General features: G+C 47.2%; 1 protein-coding gene across 1 annotated transcript in view; it reads left to right on the top strand.

Annotated features, from left to right (window-relative positions):
- The window catches only part of NOTCH3 (notch receptor 3), an 88712-nt gene that overhangs the window by 39348 nt on the left and 23283 nt on the right, over positions 1-26081 (top strand). Inside the window, exons 3-14 of the mRNA XM_075577283.1 lie at positions 2259-2401; positions 2568-2903; positions 3293-3415; positions 5565-5798; positions 7534-7689; positions 11866-12051; positions 19822-19935; positions 20062-20175; positions 20743-20976; positions 21469-21579; positions 21809-22016; positions 23251-23399. Coding sequence (XP_075433398.1) covers positions 2259-2401; positions 2568-2903; positions 3293-3415; positions 5565-5798; positions 7534-7689; positions 11866-12051; positions 19822-19935; positions 20062-20175; positions 20743-20976; positions 21469-21579; positions 21809-22016; positions 23251-23399 — 2108 coding nt within the window. The remainder of the gene's footprint in view (positions 1-2258; positions 2402-2567; positions 2904-3292; positions 3416-5564; positions 5799-7533; positions 7690-11865; positions 12052-19821; positions 19936-20061; positions 20176-20742; positions 20977-21468; positions 21580-21808; positions 22017-23250; positions 23400-26081) is intronic.

The raw sequence follows: 26081 nt of genomic DNA, 5'->3' as shown, positions 1-26081 counted from the left end.
TGTGTGTGTGTGTGTGTGTGTGTGTGTGAAGACTGTGTGTGTGAGAAGAGCTTGCATGTGTGTGTGGGAGTGAGAAGAGCTTGCATGTGAGAAGAGCGTGCGTGTGTGAGAAGCGCGTGTGTGTGTATATAGAGCGTGCGTGTGTGAGAAGAGCGTGTGTGTGTATATAGAGCGTGCGTGTGTGTGTGAGAAGAGCTTGTGTGTGCGTGTGTGTGAGAAGAGCGTGCGTGTGGGAGGAGCGTGCGTGTGTGAGAAGAGCGTGCGTGTATGAGAAGAGCGTGTGTGTGTGTGTGTGTGTGTGTGTGTGAAGAGCGTGCGTGTGCACGTGTGAGAAGAGTGTGCGTGTGTGTGAGAAGAGCGTGAGAGTGAGAAGAGCGTGCGTGTGTGGGGGGAGTGAGAAGAGCTTGCATGTGTGTGAGTGAGAAGAGCGTGTGAGTGAGAAGAGCGTGAAGAGCGTGTGCGTGTGTGTGTGAGAAAACCGTCTGTGTGTGTGTGTGTGTGTGTGTGTGTGTGTGTGTGTGTGTGTGTGTGTGTGTGTGTGTGTGTGTGAAGAGCGTGAGTGTGTGTGTGAAGAGCGTGAGTGTGTGTGAGGTGAGCGTGAGTGTGTGAGAAGAGCGTGTGTGTGTGAGAAGAGCGTATGAGAAGAGCGTGTGTGAGTGTGAGAAGAGCGTGTGTGAGTGTGAGAAGAGGGTGTGTGAGTGTGAGAAGAGCGTGTGAGAAGAGCGTGTGTGTGTGTGAGAAGAGCGTGTATGTGTGAGAAGACTGTGTATGCGTGAGAAGAGCGTGTGAGAAGAGCGTGTGTGTGTGAGAAGAGCGTGTGAGAAGAGCGTGTGTGTGAGAAGAGCGTGTGTGTGAGAAGAGCGTGTGTGTGAGAAGAGCGTGTGTGAGTGTGAGAAGAGCGTGTGTGAGTGTGAGAAGAGCGTGTGTGAGTGTGAGAAGAGCGTGTGTGTGTGAGAAGAGCGTGTGAGAAGAGCGTGTGTGTGTGTGAGAAGAGCGTGTGTGAGTGTGAGAAGAGCGTGTGTGAGTGTGAGAAGAGCGTGTGTGAGTGTGAGAAGAGCGTGTGTGAGTGTGAGAAGAGCGTGTGTGAGTGTGAGAAGAGCGTGTGTGAGTGTGAGAAGAGCGTGTGTGAGTGTGAGAAGAGCGTGTGTGAGTGTGAGAAGAGCGTGTGTGTGTGTGAGAAGAGCGTGAGTGTGAAGAGCGTGAGTGTGAAGAGCGTGAGTGTGAAGAGCGTGAGTGTGAAGAGCGTGAGTGTGAAGAGCGTGAGTGTGAAGAGCGTGAGTGTGAAGAGCGTGAGTGTGAAGAGCGTGAGTGTGAAGAGCGTGAGTGTGAAGAGCGTGAGTGTGAAGAGCGTGAGTGTGAAGAGCGTGAGTGTGAAGAGCGTGAGTGTGAAGAGCGTGAGTGTGAAGAGCGTGAGTGTGTGTGTGAAGAGCGTGAGTGTGTGTGTGAAGAGCGTGAGTGTGTGTGTGAAGAGCGTGAGTGTGTGTGTGAAGAGCGTGAGTGTGTGTGTGAAGAGCGTGAGTGTGTGTGTGAAGAGCGTGAGTGTGTGTGTGAAGAGCGTGAGTGTGTGTGTGAAGAGCGTGAGTGTGTGTGTGAAGAGCGTGTGTGTGTGTGTGTGTGAAGAGCGTGTGTGTGTGTGTGTGTGAAGAGCGTGTGTGTGTGTGTGTGTGAAGAGCGTGTGTGTGTGTGTGTGTGAAGAGCGTGTGTGAGTGTGAGAAGAGCGTGTGTGTGTGTGAGAAGAGCGTGTGTGAAGAGCGTGAGTGTGTGTGTGTGAAGAGCGTGAGTGTGTGTGTGAAGAGCGTGAGTGTGTGTGTGAAGAGCGTGAGTGTGTGTGTGAAGAGCGTGAGTGTGTGTGTGAAGAGCGTGAGTGTGTGTGTGAAGAGCGTGAGTGTGTGTGTGAAGCGCGTGAGTGTGTGTGTGAAGAGCGTGAGTGTGTGTGTGAAGAGCGTGTGTGAGTGTGAGAAGAGCGTGTGTGTGTGTGAGAAGAGCGTGTGTGAAGAGCGTGAGTGTGTGTGTGAAGAGCGTGAGTGTGTGTGTGAAGAGCGTGAGTGTGTGTGTGAAGAGCGTGAGTGTGTGTGTGAAGAGCGTGAGTGTGTGTGTGAAGTGAGTGTGTGTGTGAAGAGCGTGAGTGTGTGTGTGAAGAGCGTGAGTGTGTGTGTGTGTGTGTGTGTGTGTGTGTGTGCGAGCAGTGTGAGCCATGTGTGTGATGAAGGGGTGGGAGAGGGCTGGCACACAAACTAACCCTCCTCCTTCCCCTGCAGATGCCCTCCTGGCTGGATCGGGGAGCAGTGCAAGTTTAAGGACCCCTGCTACCCCACACCCTGCGTTAATGGAGGGGCCTGTCAGAGCTCCATCCGAGCCGGGACCGTGCAGTATGAGTGCAGCTGTGCCAAGGGGTATAGAGGTGAGTGCTTTCTCATTAAGGAAAGGGGTAAGTGAGTCGGGAAGGGTAGACTAACCTGCTGAGCTGTGTAATGATGCCGAGTATCTCCCTTTCCCCTTCTCCCCTCTCTCTCTCTCCATATCCTCTTCTCGCCTCCATCCTCTCTCTCTCCACCCCCCACCTCTAGGACAAGATTGCTCACTCATTGACGCCTGCTCCTCCAGCCCCTGTGAGAACGGCGCCCGTTGCACCAACTGGAACGGGCGCTATAACTGCACCTGCCCTCCGGGGTATCAGGGGCGCAGTTGTCGGGTGGATATAGATGAGTGCCGGACGGCCGGGCTGTGTCTGAACGGGGGACACTGCCTTAATACACCGGGGTCTTTCCGCTGCCGCTGTCCTAGCAGTTACACGGGACAGCTGTGTGAGGCCCTGTATGTGCCCTGTGCCCCCTCCCAGTGCCAGAATGGGGGTACCTGCCGGCAGACTGGGGACCTTACTTATCTGTGTGCCTGCCTGCCAGGTAAAGATGGGACAGGGACACAGATAGAAGGGACTTATGTCCCATGAATTATGTTCACCACCACCCACGCGGGATGACTCGGTGACACAGAAGGGAGCTATGAGACCGTCCCTCCACCGCAGGGTGACAGTGATACAGAAGGGAGATATGAGACCGTCCCACCCCCGCAGGGTGACAGTGACACAGAAGGGAGCTTTGAGTCGGTCCCTCCCCACACAGGGTGACAGTGATACAGAAGGGAGCTATGATGCCGTCAGTCCCCCCCACAGGGTGACACAGTGATACAGAAGGGAGATATGAGCCCGTCCCACCCCCGCAGGGTGACAGTGACACAGAAGGGAGCTGTTGGGGAAGCCTATGTCATATTTGAGTTATTTGTCCCACTGCAGGTTTCGAGGGGCAGAACTGCGAGGTTAATGTTGATGATTGCCCCGGGCACAAGTGTATGAACGGGGGCACATGTGTGGACGGGGTGAACACATACAACTGCCAGTGTGCCCCAGAGTGGACCGGTAAGTCCTAGTCCTAGAGGTGCCAAGCTCTTGATTCCCCTTTGTATGCCAGGTCTTCTTTCCCTCCTCATTCTCCTCAATCACTGGAGGCCCCAGCCCCTCTGCTCTAGTCCTGTAGGTGTCATTGTATAGCCCTAGAGGTTCCCATCCTTTGAATTACAGTATGCAGTGCTAGTCCCTTGTCCAATTGTATTTATAACCACATTTATATATCGCCCTTATCCAGGGCGCTGTACATTAGTTAGTAAAACAATGGTGGGGTTACATATTGAACAGTTCATGTGATGGGCATAGAGTAATTGTTAATAAGTCTTTGTTGATGGGCGGGGGTGGGAACATTATGGTCGGGTTATGGGTTAGGTGCATTGAGAGCTTGATTGGTTGGCGGGGGCAGAACGTTATGGTCGGGGTAAGGGTTAGGTGCATTGAGAGCTTGATTGGTTGGTTGGCGGGGGCAGAACATTATGGTCGGGGTAAGGGTTAGGTGCATTGAGAGCTTGCTTGATTGGTTGGCGGGGGCAGAACATTATGGTCGGGGTATGGGTTAGGTGCATTGAGAGCTTGCTTGATTGGTTGGCGGGGGCAGAACATTATGGTCGGGGTAAGGGTTAGGTGCATTGAGAGCTTGATTGGTTGGCGGGGGCAGAATGTTATGGTCGGGTTATGGGTTGGGTGCATTGAGAGCTTGATTGGTTGGTTGGCGGGGGCAGAATGTTATGGTCGGGGTATGGGTTGGGTGCATTGAGAGCTTGATTGGTTGGTTGGCGGGGGCAGAATGTTATGGTCGGGGTAAGGGTTAGGTGCATTGAGAGCTTGATTGGTTGGCGGGGGCAGAACGTTATGGTCGGGGTATGGGTTAGGTGCATTGAGAGCTTGATTGGTTGGTTGGCGGGGGCAGAATGTTATGGTCGGGGTATGGGTTGGGTGCATTGAGAGCTTGATTGGTTGGTTGGCGGGGGCAGAACGTTATGGTCGGGGTATGGGTTAGGTGCATTGAGAGCTTGACTGGTTGGCGGGGGCAGAACGTTATGGTCGGGGTAAGGGTTAGGTGCATTGAGAGCTTGATTGGTTGGCGGGGGCAGAACGTTATGGTCGGGGTATGGGTTGGGTGCATTGAGAGCTTGATTGGTTGGCGGGGGCAGAACGTTATGGTCGGGGTATGGGTTGGGTGCATTGAGAGCTTGATTGATTGGTTGGCGGGGGCAGAACGTTATGGTCGGGGTATGGGTTGGGTGCATTGAGAGCTTGCTTGGTTGGCGGGGCAGAATGTTATGGTCGGGGTAAGGGTTAGGTGCATTGAGAGCTTGCTTGGTTGGCGGGGCAGAATGTTATGGTCGGGGTAAGGGTTAGGTGCATTGAGAGCTTGATTGGTTGGTTGGTGGGGGCAGAACGTTATGGTCGGGGTAAGGGTTAGGTGCATTGAGAGCTTGATTGGTTGGCGGGGGCAGAACGTTATGGTCGGGGTAAGGGTTGGGTGCATTGAGAGCTTGATTGACTGGTTGGCGGGGGCAGAACGTTATGGTCGGGGTAAGGGTTAGGTGCATTGAGAGCTTGATTGGTTGGCGGGGGCAGAATGTTATGGTCGGGGTATGGGTTGGGTGCATTGAGAGCTTGATTGGTTGGTGGGCGTCAGGTCTCTGGATTTAGTCTTGTCCCTGGCATGGTGATTGGTCTGACAGTGGCGACAATTGCAGTCCCTGTATAGTCCTAGCAGTCCCCTCCCAGAGTCCTTGTATAGTATAGTCCTTTGTGTACATTCTTTGAGGTGCCGGTCCTAAAATACAGCCCTAGGGGTCCCTATACAGTCCCAGTGTACGGTCCTAGAGGTGCCAGTCCCTGCACAGTCCCAGTGGGTACAGTCCTACAGGAGTCGGCCTCTATACAGTCTCCGCTTACGATCCTAAAGGTGTCCCACTATACAATCTTAGCAGTGGCGGGTCAAAGTCTACTGTCCTAAAGGTCCCTATACTGCCCCAACATATGGCCCTAGCTGTGGTGGCACCAGCATATGACCCTAAGTCAAATGATATGGTCCTGGTGGTGGTGGGTCCCTATACAGCCCTAGAGGTCCTTATATAGTCTCGGCATGTGACCCTTAGAGGAGCTGAGTCCTTGGAATAGGATCCCAGAGGTTTGTGGGTCTCCGCAGGTCAGTTCTGCACGGAGGACGTGGATGAATGTCAGCTGCAGCCCAATGCTTGCCACAACGGGGGCACCTGCTTCAACACGCAGGGGGGTCACACATGCGTGTGCGTCAACGGCTGGACGGGGGAGAGCTGCAGCGAAAACATTGATGACTGCGCTACCGCCGTCTGCTTCAACGGGGCCACCTGTCACGACCGGGTAGCCTCCTTCTACTGCGAGTGTCCCATGGGCAAGACCGGTACGTGCAGGAGGGAAGGGATACTGTATACAGAGGCCATTTGTAAAGGGGCATGGGTTGTTGTGAAAGAGGGAAGCCATATATAAGGGGGCAGGCAGGTGTGAATAAGAGGATCACCATATGTAAGGGGGCATAAAGGTGTGTGTATAAGAGGGAGCATATATATTTATTTATTTATTTATAAAATGTTTTACCAGGAAGTAATACATTGAGAGTTACCTCTCGTTTTCAAGTATGTCCTGGACATAGTTAATATGACAAATAATACATGGTTACAAATACAGTTACATAAATGAACAGGGTATACATTATATACAATAAATTGCATGCACAGTGTGTATATATGTGTGTGTGTCTTTCTCTCTCTCTCTGTCTGTCTGTCTGTCTGTCTCTCTCTGTCTGTCTGTCTTTCTTTCTCTCTCTGTCTGTCTGTCTTTCTCTCTCTCTCTCTGTCTGTCTTTTCTCTCTGTCTGTCTGTCTTTCTCTCTCTGTCTGTCTTTCTCTCTCTCTGTCTGTCTGTCTTTCTCTCTCTCTGTCTGTCTTTGTCTGTCTGTCTGTCTGTCTTTCTCTCTCTGTCTGTCTGTCTTTCTCTCTCTCTCTGTCTGTCTGTCTTTCTCTCTCTCTCTCTCTGTGTCTGTCTTTCTCTCTCTCTCTCTGTCTTTCTCTGTCTGTCTGTCTGTCTGTCTTTCTCTCTCTCTCTCTCTCTCTCTCTCTCTCTCTCTCTCTCTCTCTCTCTCTCTCTCTCTCTCTATCTGTCTTTCTCTCTCTCTATCTGTCTTTCTCTCTCTCTATCTGTCTTTCTCTCTCTCTATCTGTCTTTCTCTCTCTCTCTGTCTTTCTCTCTCTGTCTGTCTTTCTCTCTCTCTCTGTCTTTCTCTCTCTCTCTCTCTCTGTGTCTTGGTCTTTCTCTCTCTCTCTCTGTCTTGGTCTTTCTCTCTCTCTCCCTCTCTCTCTCTCTCTCTCTCTCTCTCTCTCTCTCTCTCTCTGTCTTGGTCTTTCTCTCTCTCTCTCTCTGTCTTGGTCTTTCTCTCTCTGTCTTGGTCTTTCTCTCTCTCTCTCTCTCTCTCTGTCTTGGTCTCTCTCTCTCTCTCTCTGTCTTGGTCTTTCTCTCTCTCTCTCTCTCTCTCTCTCTCTCTCTCTCTCTCTCTCTCTCTCTCTCTCTCTCTGTCTTGGTCTTTCTCTCTCTGTCTTGGTCTCTCTCTCTCTCTGTCTTGGGGTCTCTCTCTGTCTTGGTCTCTCTCTCTCTCTCTCTCTCTCTCTCTGTGTCTCTGTCTTTCTCTCTGTCTGTCTGTCTTTCTCTCTCTCTCTCTCTCTCTCTGTCTTTCTCTCTCTGTCTGTCTGTCTGTCTGTCTGTCTCTCTGTCTCTCTGTCTCTCTGTCTCTCTCTCTCTCTCTCTCTCTCTCTCTCTGTGTGTCTCTCTCTCTGTGTGTCTCTCTCTCTCTCTCTCTCTCTCTCTCTCTCTCTGTGTCTTGGTCTCTCTCTCTCTCTGTCTCTCTCTCTCTGTCTCTCTCTCTGTCTCTCTCTCTCTCTCTGTGTCTCTCTCTCTCTCTGTGTGTCTCTCTCTCTCTCTCTCTCTCTGTCTCTCTCTGTCTCTCTCTGATGGAGAAAGGATACAGAGGCAGGGTGTGAGGACATCCACCTTATCAGAAACCCTATACAGGAGGAGGCAGTGTGAATCCCATATAAGAACCTCTTTCCACCCCCTCTTCTTTTTCTCTCCCCTGCGTGCTCTCAGGTCTCCTTTGTCACCTGGAGGACGCCTGCGTCAGTAATCCATGTCACGAGGATGCTATGTGTGACACGAACCCAGTGAATGGCCGGGCCATCTGCACGTGTCCCCTGGGATTCACAGGAGGCGCCTGTGATCAGGACGTGGATGAATGCTCTATAGGTGACGTTTCCCCTCTGTCACCGTGTCATCCCATAAGTCCATCCTGTGGGGGGGTCTCGGCTCATGATGAGCCATTATAGGATCTGGGGTTGCCCGAGACCTGATGAGATTTTGTGTGGGATCGTATGAGATCTGGAACATCTTGGTTACAGAGGATCCTACAGGCTCTGTATGTGCCTTTAGGAGATATTTATGTGGGATATGATGTTGGATCTGTAGTTATGTGACATTTTCCACGAATATATGTGCTCTTTATATGGGAGGTTTTCAGATCTGCATATGGGATGTTATAGGATCTTTATATAGAATGTTATAGCATTTTGTAGGATGTTATAAGAATACTATATATGGGATCTAAATATGGAACGCCATAGGATCTGTAAATGAGATGTTTTGGAATTGTATATAGGATGTTATAGTGTATATGTGTGTAATGTGGTCTTGAGAGAAAAGGTGTGCTCATTTGCATGTCATTTCCCAGAATCCCTTGCTGCAGTGGAAGCGCTGTATGCTAGGTGATAATGGTGAAAAGCAGGGTTACAGACCTGTCTAAGACATGTGAATGTGCTCACAAGTAATATTTTTTGTGTGTGTGTGTGTGTGTATCACACACACACACACTTGTGTGAAAACTAAAGTACACCCTCATTGTATTCTATGGTTTTACATATCAGGACATAATAACAATCATCGGTTCCTTAGCAGGTCTTACAATTAGGTAAATACAACCTCAGATGAACAACAACACATGACATATTACACCGTGTCATGATTTATTTAACAAAAATAAAGCCAAAATGGAGAAGCTGTGTGTGAAAAACTAAGTACACCCTTACTGCTTCCATAGGAATTAATATGTTAAGTAGCAGACAGGTGCTGCTAATCAAATGCCCTTGATTAATTGATCATCAGCAAGTGTGACCACCTCTATATAAAAGCCGAAGTTTTAGCAGTTTGCTCGTCTGGAGCATACAGTTGTGTGTTAACACAATGCCAAGGAGGAAAGACATCAGCAATGATCTTAGAGAAGCAATTGTTGCTGCCCATCAATCTGGGAAGGGTTATAAGGCCATTTCCAAACAATTTAAAGTCCATCATTCTACAGTGAGAAAGATTATTCAAAAGTGGAAAACATTCAAGACAATTGCCAATCTTCTCAGGAATGGACGTCCCAGCAAATTCACCCCAAGGTCAGACCGTGCAATGCTCAGAGAAATTGCAAAAAAACCGAGTTACATTTCAGACTCTACAGGCCTCAGTTAGCATGTTAAATGTTAAAGTTCCTGACAGTACAATTAGAAAAAGACTGAACAAGTGTGGTTTGTTTGGAAGGGTTGCCAGGAGAAAGCCTCTTCTCTCCAAAAAGAACATGGCAGCATGGCTTAGGTTTGCAAAGTTGCATCTGAACAAACCTCAAGACTTCTGGAACAATGTCCTTTGGACAGACGAGACCAAAGTGGACATGTTAGGCCATAATGCACAGCGCCACATTTGGTGAAAACCAAACACAGCATATCTGCACAAACACCTCATACCAACTGTCAAGCACGGTGGTGGAGGGGTGATGATTAGGGCTTGTTTTGCAGCCACAGGACCTGGGAACCTTGCAGTCATTGAGTCGACCATGAACTCCTCTGTATACCAAAGTATTCTAGAGCCAAATGTGAGGCCATCTGTCCGACAGCTAAAGCTTGGCTGAAATTGGGTCATGCAACAGGATAATGATCCCAAGCACACCAGCAAATCTACAACAGAAAGGCTGAAAAAGAAAAGAATCAAGGTGTTGCAATGGCCCAGTCAAAGTCCAGACCTAAACCCGATTGAAATGCTGTGGCTGGACCTTAAGAGAGCTGTGCATAAACCAATGCCCACAAACCTCAATGAACTGAAGCAACATTGTAAAGAAGAGTGGGCCAAAATTCCTCCACAATGATGTGAGAGACTGATAAAGTCATACAGAAAACCATTACTTCAAGTTATTGCTGCTAAAGGTGGTTCTGCAAGCTATTGAATCATAAGGTATACTTAGTTTTTCACACATGGCTTCTCCATTTTGGCTTTATTTTTGTTAAATAAATCATGACACGGTGTAATATGTAATGTGTTGTTGTTCATCTGAGGTTTTATTTACCTAATTTTAAGACCTGCTAAGGATTGTTATTATGTCCTGATATGTAAAACCATAGAATTAAAAGACGGTGTACTTTCTTTTTCACACCACTGTGTATGTATATATATATATATATATATATATATATATATATATATATATATATATATATATATATATATATATATATATATATATATATATATATATATATATATATATATATATATATATATATATATATATATATATATATATATATATATATATATATATATATATATATATATATATATATCTCACTCACGGTTTTGTAGCAGGAGGCAGATGCTTGTCCCATAAGGAGTATGTAGACAAATGGAGACCAGGGGATCCTGATAGCCAAAAAGAGACAGCACACTGCAGGTATGGTATCAAAAAAGTGTATTCAGTAACACATGGCCGCCATGTGTTACTGAATACACTTTTTTGATACCATACCTGCAGTGTGCGGTCTCTTTTTGGCTATCAGGATCCCCTGGTCTCCATTTGTCTATATATATATATATATATATATATATATATATATATATATATATATATATATATATATATATATATATATATATATATATATACACACACACACACACACACACACACACACACACACACACACACACACACACACACACACACACACACACACACACACACACACACACACACACGTGAATGAAAATGACGTTTCAATCCCACAGGGGGATCTTCCTCAGGGTGGAAATATAACTGTATGCTCATTTGCATTTCTTAGGCAGGTCTGCAACCCCGCCTTTCACCATTATCACCCAGCATACAGCACTTCCACTGCAGCAAGGGATTCTGGGAAATGACATGCAAATGAGCACACCGTGCCACTTTTTGCTTCAAAACCATTTTAAACATGATTCCCTATAGGCTTAAGCTTTAAGCACAGCCAGAGTTAAGATGCATAGCCAGTAAACCCACCCACAGACAGCTGTTTCGACCTTTAATGGGTCTCATCAGTGTGGGGTTGGTAACTGGCTATGCAAAGCTGAAGCAATGAGGAAGGGTTTTACCATACTTGGTTACGTTATGGTGAGTAAAAAAAAGTGACAAAAACCCTCCACAGCAAAGCATATAGCAAATGGAAATACAACCGTATGCTCATTTGCATGTCTTACCATCCACACTGATGAGACCCATTAAGGTCGAAACAGCTGTCTGTGGGTGGGTTTACTGGCTATGCATCTTAATCCTGGCTGTGCTTAAAGCCGTGACCATGCAGCAAGCTTAAGCCTATAGGGAATCATGTTTAAAATGGTTTTGAAGCAAAAAGTGGTACTGTGTGCTCATTTGCATGTCCTTTCCCAGAATCCCTTGCTGCAGTGGAAGTGCTGTGTGCTGGGTGATGGGTGGCGTGTTCACTATATATATATAGTGTGTAACACACAGATACATATAACACACAGATACATATAACACACAGATACATATAACACACAGATACATATAACACACAGATACATATAACACACACACACACACAACCCCGCCTTTCACCATTATCACCCAGCACACAGCACTTCCACTGCAGCAAGGGATTCTGGGAAAGGACATGCAAATGAGCACACAGTACCACTTTTTGCTTCAAAACCATTTTAAACATGATATATATATATAATAGTGTGTGTGTATGTGTGTATATATATATGTGTGTGTATATATATATATATATATATATATATATTATATATATATATATATATATATTATATATGGTAAATTGAGCTCAGTGAGTAAAGACACTTCCTGGCTCAATTCCTGGTGTCGGCTTCTTGTGACCTTGGGCAAGTCACTGTGCCTCAGGCACCAAAAAATAGATTGTAAGCTCCACAGGGCAGGGACTTGTGCCTGCAAAATGTCTCTGTAAAGGGCTGCGTACAACTAGCAGCGCTATACAAGAACATGCTATTATTATTATTACATGGGAAGTTGTAGGGTTGTACAATCTCTATACATGGGACGTTGTATGGGATGTTTTATATGTCCATCCTCCCCTTCAGGTGCTAACCCTTGTGAGCACTTTGGCCGCTGTGTGAACACGCAGGGCTCTTTCCAGTGCCAGTGCGGCCGCGGTTACACAGGACCCCGCTGTGAGACCGATGTCAACGAGTGTCTGTCCACTCCGTGTCAGAACGACGCTACCTGTCTGGATCGTATCGGGGAATTCACCTGTATCTGTATGGCTGGTGAGATATTTAGCATCAAAATACAGTGTATAAGTTCTCCATATCTCTGTGTACATAGCACTGTGTGGCGTGTTCACTATCAGTGTATTAGTTAGTGCTCCTTATCACTGTGTACATAGCACTGCGTGTTACATAGTAGATGAGGTTGAAAAAAGACATACTTCAATCAAGTTCAACCTATGCTAAATTTAGACAACAGATATTTTATCCTATATCTATACTTCCTTATTGATCCAGAGGAAGGCAAACAAAAAAACCCCAGTGTCATATCATCCAATGATATATCATAAGGGGAAAATTAAATTCCTTCCTGACTCCAAGAATTGTTAATCAGATTAATCCCTGGATCAACATCCTTCCCATGTTTACTTATTTGGTATATCCTTCTATACCTTTCCTTTCTAAAAAGATGTCCAACCTATTTTTGAACAAATCTATTGTATCTGCCATCACATTCTCCATGGGTAATGAATTCCACATTTTAACTGCCCTTTCTGTAAAGAACCATTTCCTTTAATGCTGGTGAAATCTCCTTTCCTCCAACCTTAAGGGATCACCCAATGTCCTCTGTACTGCCCTTGGGATGAATAGTTCTTTTGTACGCTCCTTGTACTGTCCCCGAATATATTTGTATATAGTTATCATATCCCCTCTTAGACGTCTCTTTTCTAATGTAAATAAATTTAATTTAGCTAGCCTCTCCTCATAAGTTAGACTGTCCATCCCATTTATTAATTTGGTGGTTCTTCTCTTCACACTCTCTAGTTCCATAATTCTAAGGAGTGGTGCCCAAAATTGTACTCCATATTCAAGTTGTGGTCTTATTAATGCTTTGTAAAGGGGCATAATTATATTTACTTCCCTTCCATCCATTGTCCGTTTAATGCAAGATAAGATCTTGTTTGCCTTTGCAGCTACTGCATGACTTTGGGCACTATTGCTAAGCCTGCTGTCTACAAGCACTCCTAAATCCTTCCCCATCAAGGATTCCCCCAATTTATCCCCATTTAATGTGTAAGTCGCCAGTTTATTCTTGCATTCTAAATGCATAACCTTACATTTATCTGTATTAAACCTCATCTGCCGTATTACCTGCCCACGTTTCCAGTCTCTCCAAGTCCTTCTGGAGAGAAATTACATTCTGCTCTGATTCTACTACCTTACACAATTTAGTATCATCAGCAAAGATGCAGACTTTGCTCTTGATGCCAACCTCAAGATCATTAATAAACAAGTTAAAAAGCAGGTGTCCCATTACCGATCCCTGAGGTACTCCACTCACGACTTTAGCCCAACCTGAAAAAGTTCAGTTTATGACAACTCTCTGTGGTTTATTCTTCAACCAGTTTTCAATCCAGGTGTATATATTTGTACTGAGTCCAATTTGCTATATTTTGTACACCAACCTCTTGTGTGGAACCGTATCAAAAGCCTTTGCAAAATCTAAGCAGACCACATCAACTGCATTACCCTGGTCTAAATTCCTACTTACCTCCTCAAAGAAACAAATAAGGTTAGTTTGGCCTGATTTATCTTTCGTAAATCCATGCTATTACTAATAATTTTGTTTTCCATTAGGTATTCCTGAATATTATCCCGTATTAAACCTTCAAGTAATTTCCCCACTATTGAAGTCAGGCTTACGGGTCTGTAATTCCCCGGTTATGATCTAGCTCCCTTTTTTAAATATAGGCACCACATCTGCTTTACGCCAATCTTGTGGTACTGAGCCTGTGGAAATGGAGTCCTTGAATATTAAATATAATGGTTTGGCTATTACTGAGCTTAACTCCTTGAGAACTCTTGGATGTATGCCATCAGGGCCAGGTGCCTTATTTACTTTAATTTTTTCAAGCCGTCTATGAACTTCTTCCTCAGTTAACCAATTGTTCATTAATATGGAGGTTGTGGCTTCCTCCTGCGTCACTACTATTGAAATGGATTCTTCCCTGGTAAACACAGAGGCAAATAATTTGTTTAATACCTCTGCTTTTTCCTTATCTCCAATAATCTGCCTGCCCATTTCACACTGAAAGGGTCCTATATTTTCTTTTCTAATTTTTTTGTTATTAAGGTACTTAAAGACAAAAGTACCTAAAGTGGGCTAAAGTTGTGTGAGGAGTACCCAGAGATCGGTACTGGGACCCCTGCTCTTTAACTTGTTTATTAATGACCTTGAGGTTGGCATCGAGAGCAAAGTCTCCATCTTTACTGATGATACTAAATTGTGTACTAAAGGTGGTAGAATCAGAGCAGGATGTAATTTCTCTCCAGAATGACTTGGAGAGATTGGAAACGTGGGCAGGTAAATGGCAGATGAGGTTTAATACAGATAAATGTAAGGTTATGCATTTAGGATGCAAGAATAAACTGGTGACTTACACATTAAATGGTGATAAATTGGGGGAATCCTTGATGGAGAAGGATTTAGGAGTGCTTGTAGACAGCAGGCTTAGCAATAGTGCCCAAAGTCATGCAGTAGCTGCAAAGGCAAACAATATCTTATCTTGCATTAAACGGGCAATGGATGGAGGGGAAGTAAACATAAGGATGCCCCTCTGCAAAGCATTAGTAAGACCACACCTTGAATATGGAGTACGATTTTGGGCGCCACTCCTTAGAAAAGACATCCTGGAACTAGAGAGAGTGCAGAGAAGAGCCACCAAATTAATAAATGGGATGGACAATCTAATTTATGAGAAGAGGCTAGCTAAATTAGATGTACAGCTAAACCCCGTTATAACGCGGGTCTCGGGGTCCACCCCGAGACCACCGCGTTACTAACGGGGTCGCGGGAAAAAAATGGCCGCCACGCTTTAGCGCATATTCATCCCGCGGGACAGGAGATGGGAGCGGGCATGTCCCTCCGCTCCCCGCTTCCCCCTGTCACCGCGGGACAGCCCGCGGGGCAGGAGATGGGAGCGGGGATGTCCCTCCTGTCCCCGCTTCCCCCTGTCACCGCGGGACAGGCCGCGGGGCAGGAGATGGGAGCGGGGATGTCCCTCAGGTCGCCGCTTACCTCAGATCCCGCTGCCTGCATGGAGGTGGTAGCGGGGGGTTTCTTCTCCCCACCGCTGTCCCCGGTGCTCCCGCTGCCTGCGCGGGAGGAGGGGGGGGAGCGGGTGGTGGTGCTGGTCGCGGCCTTTCCTCTGCTCCGACCCCACCCCCCGTCTGTGTAGAGTGAGAGAGTGTGTGTGTGTATGTATATATGGGAGAGAAGGTGTGTGTATGTGGGTGTGAGTGTGTGTAAGTGTCTGTGAGTGTGTGTAAGTGTCTGAGTGTGTGTGTAAGTGTGTGTGAGTGTGTGTGAGTGTCTGTAAGTGTGTGTGAGTGTGTGTGAGTGTGTGTGTGTCTGTAAGTGTGTGTGAGTGTGTGTGAGTGTGTGTGAGTGTGAGTGAGTGTGAGTGTGTGTGAGTGTGTGTGAGTGTGTGTGAGTGTGTGTGAGTGTCTGTGAGTGTCTGTGAGTGTCTGTGAGTGTCTGTGAGTGTAAGTGTGTGTAAGTGTGTGTAAGTGTGTGTGTGTGAGTGTGTGTGAGTGTCTGTAAGTGTCTGTGAGTGTGTGTGAGTGTGTGTGAGTGTGTGTGAGTGTCTGTAAGTGTGTGTGAGTGTGTGTAAGTGTGCATGGGTGTGTGTGAGTGTGTGTGAGTGTGCGTAAGTGTGTGTGAGTGTCTGTGAGTGTGTGCAGTGTGTCAGTGTGTGCAGTGTGAGCAATGAGCAGTGTGTGTGCAGTGTGTGCAGTGTGTGCAGTGTGTCAGTGTGAGCAGTGAGTGTGCAGTGTGGCAGTGTGAGCAATGAGCAGTGTGTGTGCAGTGAGTGTGTGCAGTGTGTGCAGTGTGTGCAGTGTGTGCAGTGTGTGCAGTGTGTGCAGTGTGTGCAGTGTGTGCAGTGTGTGCAGTGTGTGCAGTGTGTGCAGTGTGTGCAGTGTGCAAAAAGAAAAAATTAAAAATTTTTTTTTTTTTTTTTTTTAAACGGGAGCCACGGGAAAACCGCGGTATAACGAGGCGCGTTATAACGGGGTTTAGCTGTATTTACATTAGAAAAGAGGCATCTAAGAGGGGATATGCTGACTATATACAAATATATATTCGGGGACAGTACAAGGAGCTTTCAAATGAACTATTCATCCCAAGGGCAGTACAAATGACTTGGGGGCATCCCTTTAGGTTGGAGGAAAGTAGATTTCACCAGCAGCAAAGGAAAGGGTTCTTTACAGTAAGGGCAGTTAAAATGTGGAATTCATTACCCATGTGATGGCAGATACAATAGATTTGTTAAAAAAAAGGTTGGACATCTTTTTAGAAAGGAATGGTATACAGGGATATACCAAATAAGTAAACATGGGAAGAATGGTAATCCAGAGATTAATCCGATTGCCAATTCTTGGCGTCAGGAAGGAATTTATTTTTCCACTTAAAGCTGCAGTTCAGTCTTTCTTTTAATTTTTTTTATTCAATAGTTTCATGTGGGCAATCTCTAATTACCTAAAGAATTGTATAGCTGCCAGTCAATTCGTTCTCCATGTATTGATCGGCGAAATCTTTAGATATGGGATATGTTTTTCCTCTGCTTCTGTCACTCAGTGGAAGCTCATGAATATTCATGAGCACTCCTGCACTGACATGTGCAGGAGGGAGGGCTGGGCTGACAAAGGGGTGTGCCAGGGCTTGTGACAGGACATGAAGGGCCAGTGCCTTAATAAATGCTTGTTAAAATAGAATACAAGAAAATTGGTCTTTCAAAGTTGTTTTTTTAAAAACAGAAAATGCTAAAAGTATTTTTTCTTACTACAGAACTGATTTATTAAAAAAAACCACATGCAGGATATTGACTGAACTGCAGCTTTAATGGGGGTTTTTGTTTGCCTCTGGATCAATAAGTAAGTATAGATATAGGATAAAGTATCTTGTCTAAATTTAGCATAGGTTGAACTTGATGGACGTATGTATTTTTTCAGCCTCATCTACTATGTAACTACAGGCATACCCCGCATTAACGTACGCAATGGGACCGGAGCATGTATGTAAAGTGAAAATGTACTTAAAGTGAAGCACTACCTTTTCCCACTTATCGATGCATGTACTGTACTGCAATCGTTATATACATGCATAACTGATGTAAATAACGCATTTGTAACAGGCTCTATAGTCTCCCTGCTTGCGCACAGCTTTGGTACAGGTAGGGAGCCGGTATTGCTGTTCAGGACGTGATGACAGGCGCATGCGTGAGCTGCCGTTTGCCTATTGGACGATATGTACTTACTCGTGAGTGTACTTAAAGTGAGTGTCCTTAAAGCGGGGTATGCCTGTATGTAACTTTTTAGGGTTGATCTTACTTTCTATTGCAATCCTTTTTTCATTATCCATTTTTGCTCATTTTATTCCCCTTTAATTAATTAAAATCCCCCATTATGCCAACACGACCTAGTTTTGATGCCTTCTCCATTTGCAAACATATTTTGGCTTCCTCAATCTCACAGATATTTGGTGGTTTATAGCATATCCCTACAAACATTTTCTTTATACTTTTACCTCCACTGCTAATTTCTATCCACAAAGTCTCTACATTTTCATCATTCCCTTCATAGACATCATCCCTTATAAAAGGTTTTAGATCCGGTTGAACATATAAGCATACTCTGCCTCCTCTTCGCTCGATCCTTCCAAAAAAGGGAATAACCCTCTAAATTAACTGCCCAGTCATGAGTTTCATCCCACCATGTTTCAATAATGCCTATGATATCATACTGCTCCCTTGCAGCTATTAATTCAAGCTCAGATGAAAAGAGAATATACTTCAGCGCACGGAATCAATTGAATAGAGAACCCTATGTCTCAGAGGTCAAGGAATTCCAAAAAATACCTCACTCTAGATGTGTGTTGTACAAATAAAATTAATTTTAATAAAAATAAAACAAAAACTTGATACCTAAAAATCAAATTCTCCCAGCTGGGTGCAAATTACACCAACACAATATTCAGCATTTACACTAAAAATAAAACATTTAACCAGGTATATGCTTCTTAAAAAGCAGGCACTTTCCCCTTTGCAAAGTATCCCTTATGTACATATATTTACTTGCATGCCTATATATAACCATTAAGATTGTTTGCAATGTTAGTGACCTCTACGGTAGGCTTGTACGTCCTCACTGGGGGGAACAAAAAGGGCTATTTAATCCTGGAAAGTGCCTGCTTTTTTAGAAGCATAAACCTGGTTAAATGTTTTATTATTAGTGTAAATGCAGAATATTGTGTTGGTGTAATTTGCACCCAGCTGGGACAATTTGTTTTTTAAGTATCACGTTTTTGTTTTATTTTTATTAAAATTCATTTTATTTGTACAACACACATCTAGAGTGAGGTATTTTTTGGAATTCCTTGACCTCTGAGACATAGGGTTCTCTATTCAATTGATTCCGTGCGCTGAAGTATATTCTCTTTCCATCTATACTTTATACACGTATGGGAATTGAAGACTCCCTTTTAATATACATCAGCAGCAGGCATCATTCCTTTTATATAGTGAAAACAAAAACCATTACTTCCATTGTTGCAAGCTCATTTAGCCCCATCTTTTTACCTTTCTATCAATTCAAGCTCCCCCATTTTATCTGTCAGGCTTCTTGCATTTGCAAGCATGCATTTCATTTTTTTTCAACCTGTACTCCTACCTTGGAGGTCCTTGCCTTAAGCTTTTGGCCTAGATCTCTGAAATAATTTTTTAGGATTCCCCCATCTTTATCTAACCTTGTCGTTGGTGCCAACATGTACCAAGACCGCCGGGTCAGCCCCTCCCAACAAACTGTCTACCCGATCCACAATGTGCCGAACCCGAGCTCCCGGGAGGCAACAAACTGTTCGGTTCACGCAGTCACAGCAGCAAATTGCCCTATCTACCTTCCTAATAATGGAGGCCCCTATCACCACAATCTTTCTTTGTATCTGGGCATCTTGAGTCTCCTCTAGCAGCCAGGTGAATAGTTCATCCAGCACAGAGGGATCAGTCTCCCCCAGCCTTGCCATTTTTGCCCTGACACTCCCAATATCTTCACTCAACATGGCAAATCTATTGGGATGGGTCAGCTCAGAACTGGCCTGCCTCTCCCTATTGCCCCTGCTTCCCCTTCTGTTACCCAGCTTCCTACCTGCTCTTCACTAACAGCATCACCATCTGCACCACTAGTCGAAGCAAGGGCCTGCTCAGTGAGCACTAAACCCTTTTCAAGATTGTCAATGTCCCTCAATATTGCAAGTTGCCTCTTCAGATGAGCAATCGCTGACTCTAAAGAGACCACCTGCTCACACTTTCTCACAGCGGTATGCTCCTTGGAACAGCTGTTCCACGTGCACATACATGTGGCAAGATGTGCATTGAGTGGCATTTTCAATCCTGCTCATTGTAGCAACTATGAAGTTTATAAATACTAACAATAAACTGTACTTCAATATACTATACCTTGTTTAACCCCTTCCTTGTTCAAACTGCTTCTTGTTTTAACTGCACACTTAATACAACCAGCACTTGAAATCAACCAGTCACGCAGATCAGGACACGCAAGCAGTGTTCACTATCAGTGTATCAGTGCTCCATATCACAATGAAAACGCCATGCAATGCTATGTACACAGTGATATGGAGCACTGATACACTGATTTGATAGTGAAAGTGCTATGAACACAATCAGTGCTCCATATCACTGTGTACATAGCATTGCGTGGCGTGTTCACTATCCAGTGTATAGATACTGAAGGTTCTGTGTGTCCCCTTCGCAGGGTTCAGTGGTACGTTCTGTGAGGTGAACGTCAACGAGTGCGAGAGCAGCCCATGCGTCAACGGGGGGGTCTGCAAGGATGTGGTGAATGGATTTACCTGCAGCTGCCCGGCTGGTGAGTGACGGAGGGGATGATACACTGACCCGCAGAGCTGACAATCTAATGCAAGTGGCGTGTATCTACAGATCAGCAGAGCTGACAATCTACATTCAGAAGGATTCATCTCTCTCTCCCTCTCAGGATTCACAGGCTCCATGTGTCAGATAGATATAGATGAATGTGCTAGTACTCCATGCCAGAACGGAGCAAAGTGCGTGGACCGACCCAACGGATACGAGTGTCACTGTGCAGAGGGTGAGTGCTGCGCTCCAGGGTATCTGACGGGAACCTAATTCCTGAGGTGTCTCTCTGATCTATCCTGTTTTCTCTCTCTCATGCTCTTTCCTGTTCTCTCTCTTACGCTCTCTGTGGATGTCTCGTAGTAGTATCTAGGAGGTAAGTCTTGTACTTTCTACGTCTTCCCTCGCTCTCCCTCATCTCTTCCCTTGCTCTTCCCTCGCTCTCCCCCCTCTCTCCCCTCCTCTCTTCCCTCGCTCTCCCCCCTCTCTCCCCTCCTCTCTTCCCTCGCTCTCCCTCCTCTCTTCCCTTGCTCTTCCCTCGCTCTCCCCCCCGCTCTCCCCCCCGCTCTTCCCTCGCTCTCCCCCCCTCTCTTCCCTCGCTCTCCCCTCCCTCTTCCCTTGCTCTCTTCCCTCCGCTCTCCCCCCTCTCTTCCATCCGCTCTCCTCCCTCTCTTCCCTCCGCTCTCCCCCTCTTTTCCGTTGCTACCCCACCCTCTTTTCCCTTGCTACCCTCTCTTCCCTCGCACCTATCCCCGTTCTCTCTCCCCGCACACCTCTCACACTTTCTCCCCCCATCGTGCAGGTTTCGAGAGTCCCCTTTGTGACCGTAACATTGACGACTGCTCCCCTGACCCTTGCCACCACGGTTCATGTCGTGATGGCATCGCCAGCTTCGCCTGCACCTGCGACCCTGGATACACCGGCTATCGCTGCGAGAACCAGATCAACGAGTGTCACAGTAACCCGTGTTTGCATGGAGGAAAGTGCATCGACTTGGTCAACAAGTACCTGTGCTACTGCCAGCCAGGCACCTCTGGTGAGTACAGCTGGGCGAGTGTTAGGGGCGGCTGATTCACAGCCAGTGGTGTTTGGATGGTTGGGTGTTGGTTGAGTAAAGTGGAAGATGGGTACAGATAAGTTGTAGTAAAGTGGTAGGTAGTAAATTGGGTAGATCAGGGGTGCTCAAGACCCCACCAACAGGCCAGATTTTAAGGAAATCCCAGCTTCAGCACAGGTGGGTCAATCAGTGGCTTAGCCACTGATTCAGCACAGGTGGCTCAAACTGGGGTATCCTTAAAACCTAACCTGTTGGGGGGTCTTGAAGACTGGAGTTGTTGAGCTCCACTGGGGTAGATGACTTGTAGTTATGTGGCAGGTAATAGTAGTAGGGAGGTGATTACATGGCTGGTAACAGTAGTATGGCGGTAGGTAACTGATAGTGAGGCAGCATATAACTCGTAGTGAGCTGGTAGAGAAGTAGTAATACGAGTGGATAGGGGCTGAACCTCTTTGCCTTTTTATTCTGTAGGTGTGAATTGCGAGCACAATTATGACGACTGCGCCAGTAACCCGTGTGACTACGGGGAGTGCAGGGATGGCATCAACAGATACGACTGCGTCTGCAAACCAGGATTCACAGGTGAGGGGCTCTGCAGGGGGACATTGGGGTGGGATTGAGGGGACGTTGGTAGGATCTTCCAGGAAGGGAGAGACTCTGTGGGGTAGTGGCGGGTTAAGGAACTGTCTGCACAACATTGGAGACGCCCAGCAGGGCTTGGCAACTGCTTGTGGTTCAGCGCAAGCTCTTCAGATCTTCCCTGCTGATCTTGTTCCCCTGACGTCCCCCACCCACCTCTCCCTATCTCTAGGTCCTCTCTGCAATGTGGAGGTTTCCCCCTGCGCCTCTAACCCGTGCCGCGCGGGAGGGACCTGTGAGGTTCGGCAGAGCGCGTTCCGCTGCCTGTGTCCCGAGGGGGGCGGGGCCCGTGACATGTTCTGCAACCCCACCCAGGACCAGGATAGGGCTCTCTGTGTGGCGGGGTGTGTGAACGGAGTATGCCGCAAAGTTACAGATGGGTGAGTGCTCTCAAACTACTGCCCAGCCCCCAATCGCACCTCCCATGTCTCCTCTCATGTCTCCCCAGCCCCCTCTTTTTGATGTCCCTCCCCCCCCCTCCCAATCCCTTTCTCTCTCCTCCCTCCCCATGCCAGGCTCTACCGCCCACCATACCTCCTCCCTCAGATACACCTTTGATTGTCAGCCAGGCTAGACAGGGAGAATTTGCCCCCAACTCGTCAGAAAGAGGGCTGCTGCTCAGAGAGAGCTCTCTCCCTCTTCCCCCCCCCGCCCCCTCTTAACCCCCGCCTCCCTCTTAACCCCTGCCTCCCTCTTCTCCCCCCCTCTTCATCCCCTCCCTCTTCCCCCACCTCCCTCTTTCCCCCCCCTCCCTCTTTCCCCGCCCCCTCCCTCTTCCCCGCCCCCTCCCTCTTTCCCCCCCTCCCTCCCTCTTTCCCCCCCTCCCTCCCTCTTTCCCCCCCTCCCTCCCTCTTTCCCCCCCTCCCTCCCTCTTTCCCCCCTCCCTCCCTCTTTCCCCCCTCCCTCCCTCTTTCCCCCCTCCCTCCCTCTTTCCCCCCTCCCTTTTCCCCCCCTCCCTCTTCCCCCCCCCTCCCTCTTCCCCCCCCCTCCCTCTTTCCCCCCCCCTCCCTCTTTCCCCCCCCCTCCCTCTTTCCCCCCCCTCCCTCTTTTCCCCCCCTCCCTCCCTCTTTTCCCCCTCCCTCCCTCCCTCCCTCTTTTCCCCCTCCCTCCCTCCCTCCCTCTTTTCCCCCTCCCTCCCTCCCTCTTTTCCCCCTCCCTCCCTCCCTCTTTCCCCCCCTCCCTCCCTCCCTCTTTCCCCCCTCCCTCCCTCTTTCCCCCCTCCCTTTTCCCCCCCTCCCTCTTCCCCCCCTCCCTCTTCCCCCCCTCCCTCCCTCTTTCCCCCCCCTCCCTCTTTCCCCCCCCCTCCCTCTTTCCCCCCCTCCCTCTTTCCCCCCCTCCCTCTTTCCCCCCCCCTCCCTCTTTCCCCCCCTCCCTCCCTCTTTTCCCCCTCCCTTCCTCTTTTCCCCCTCCCTCCCTCCCTCTTTTCCCCCTCCCTCCCTCCCTCCCTCCCTCTTTTCCCCCTCCCTCCCTCCCTCCCTCCGTCTTTTCCCCCTCCCTCCCTCCCTCCCTCTTTTCCCCCTCCCTCCCCCCTCCTTCTTTTCCCCCTCCCTCCCCCCTCCTTCTCCCCCCCCCCCCCCACTCCCCCCAGCCGCTCACTTTTCCCTCCTCCCTCAGATACGCCTGTGATTGTCAGCCAGGCTGGACAGGGAAAATGTGCGAGCGGCGTAGCAGTGACCGCTGTGCCGCCAAACCCTGCCAGAACGGGGGTACCTGCACGGACCGCCCGGGGGGCCCCGTCTGCCGCTGCAGGGACGGATTTCGCGGTAATACAGCACTGCCGTGCATCGAGGGCTGCCACACTGACGTTTTTATAATACGGGGCGACGAAATCCAGTATAAAAATGTGACGTCATAATAATGAGCAATGATAGAGTTGCCAAGTGTCCAGTATTGAACCGGACTGTCCTGTATTTGGACACCCTGTCCAGTAAAAAAGGAGAGGTAATACTGGACATTTATGTGATTACCTCTCTGGACATACTGACCTGACCGGCTTGGGGGGGGGCGCTTGATTTCCCTGAGCAGGGAGAGGTCAGCGCTCTTGCTAGGGGGCTGGCCAGCTTTCTCCTGATTGGCTGCTGCTGGGTAATGCAGCCAATTAGGAGGATGTGTCAGGAGCCTGGGGTGGGGCCAAGGAGTGTAGAAAAAAAGGAGAGGAGGAAACAGCATGGAGAGGTGAGAGGTGTGTGTGTCTCGTGCACTTCACACTTACCATTGTGTCCAGTATTTTTGGAGAAGCCACTTGGCAACCCTAGCGATAAAATATTTATTTATTAAATATTTTACCAGGAAGTAATACATTGAGTTACCTCTCGTTTACGAGTATGTCCGGGGCAGAGTGTTAAGATGAATAATACATGGTTACAAATACAGTTACATAAGTGACACAGGGTATACATTAGATTCAAGACATTGCATGCACAGTTATAGATAATATATATTATAGGCGTATGTAGCAGTTACAGACCGGTTTCAAATGTGAAACAGTCTTAGTTTTGAAAGAACTTAAACTGGCGGTGGATGTGAGAATCTCTGGTAGGTTGTTCCAGTTGAGGGGTGCACGGTAAGAGGAGAAGTGGCCGGATACTTTGTTGAGCCTTGGGACCATGAACCGTCTTTTGGAGTCAGATCTCAGATGATACGTGCTGCATGTGGTAGGGGTGAGTAGCTTGTTCAGATAGATGGGTAGCTTGCCCAGAACGTATTTGGAGTCAAGACAGGAAAGGTGAACTTGCGCCTAGACTCAAGTGATGACCAATTTAGTTCTTTGAGCATTTCACAGTCGTGTGTTGTAGTTGCATTGGAGAACAAAACTGCATATTGAATTGCTACGGTGGGTTTGGGTGCTGAGCCATATATTATGTCTCCATAGTCGATAATTGGCATTAGCATCTGCTGTGCGATACGCTTTCTGACCTGCAGACTTGGGGAGGATTTGTTTCTGTAAAGTACACCTAGTTTGGCATAGGTTTTGGATGTCAGGCTATCAATGTGCACCCCGAATGTTAAGTGGAAGTTAAACCAAATGCCCAAGTATTTAAAACTAGTAACAAGAGTTAGGGTGGTGTTAGCGTTGGTTCTGATCTTGAGCTCAGTCACTGGAAGCTTTAAAAATTTAGTCTTGGTCCCAAATACCATTGTTCCAGTCTTGTCAGTGTTTGTTTTGGGAAATCCAGTTTTCGAGTCTCAAAAAGTCAGTCTGAAGTATGTGTTCAAGGTCGGAGAGGCTATGGCTGTGTGCACATAGGATTGTGTCATCTGCATACATGTGTATTGAAGCTTCCTTACAAGCTGTGGGAAGATCATTGATGAAAACTGAGAAGAGTAGGGGCCCCAGAACAGAGCCTTGCGGGAAACCACAGATGATATCCAGGGGGTTGGAGTTAGAGCCTGAGATGGACACATGTTGGGATCTACCTGATAGGTAGGACTGAAACCAGTTTAAAGTATGCTTCCCTATTCCAGAGCTTTGGAGTTTGTTAAACAGGATAGCATGATCAACAGTATCAAAAGCCTTTGCAAAATCTAGGAATTCTGCACCAGTGAGTTGTCCCCGTTCCATTCCACACTGGATTTCATTGCAAACTTTTAGCAGGGTAGTTACTGTGGAGTGTTTGGGGCGGAAGACAGATTTGAATTGGCTAGGGAAATTTGTCTTTGTTTAGTAATCGCTTAATTGGTAGTGGACACATTTTTCCATGACTTTGGATAGTATTGGGAGAAGAATGATTGGCCTGTAGTTTGAGACTGTGTGTTGTTGTCCCCACTTTTGAAGATTGGGACAACTCTGGCAGTTTTCCAGGTCTTAGGGATATGGCCTGCAGACAGGATAGAGTTGACTATGGAAGCAATTGGTTTGGCAATGGCTGGGGCACCAAGTCTTAGGAACTTAGATTGTAGTAAATCAGGTCCACATTGACTGCTTACTTTTAATTTGAGGAGCACTTGTGTAATATCCTCTTCAGATACTGGGCCAAATTGAAAATTGTGGGCAGTGTTGGGAGGGGGTGGGGTACTCCCAACACTGCCCACAATTCCCAGGGTAAGATTCATGTTTGTGGTTTGGATTGCGTTTCGCTAATAAATTGGTAGCACACTCCACAAAGTAATCATTGAATGCATTTGCAATGTCAGTGGTGTTTGTCAGAGTAATATCCCCCTTATTACTTGGTTTTTGATGGTTAGAAGGCTGGAATATATTGTTGATAACCTTCCAAAAGTTAGCTGGGTTTGATGTATTCTGGAGGAGATTGTCACCGTAATATTGTGCTTTTGCGTGCCTTGTTTGCCTTGTGCACATGTTCCGCATGCATCTGTAGTGATTGAGATCCTTGGTAGTGCCAGTTACTTTGTAGCTTTTCCACAAGGCATCCCTGAACTGGTAGAGGGCTATAAGGTCATCCCATGGAAGGTGGGCCCCCCGTACCCTTATTCTGCATAGTGGA

Source organism: Ascaphus truei, chromosome 20 (genome assembly GCF_040206685.1).
Source record: "Ascaphus truei isolate aAscTru1 chromosome 20, aAscTru1.hap1, whole genome shotgun sequence".
NCBI classification, from domain to species: Eukaryota; Metazoa; Chordata; class Amphibia; order Anura; family Ascaphidae; genus Ascaphus; species Ascaphus truei.
This window is presented reverse-complemented; position numbering and strand designations above follow the sequence as displayed.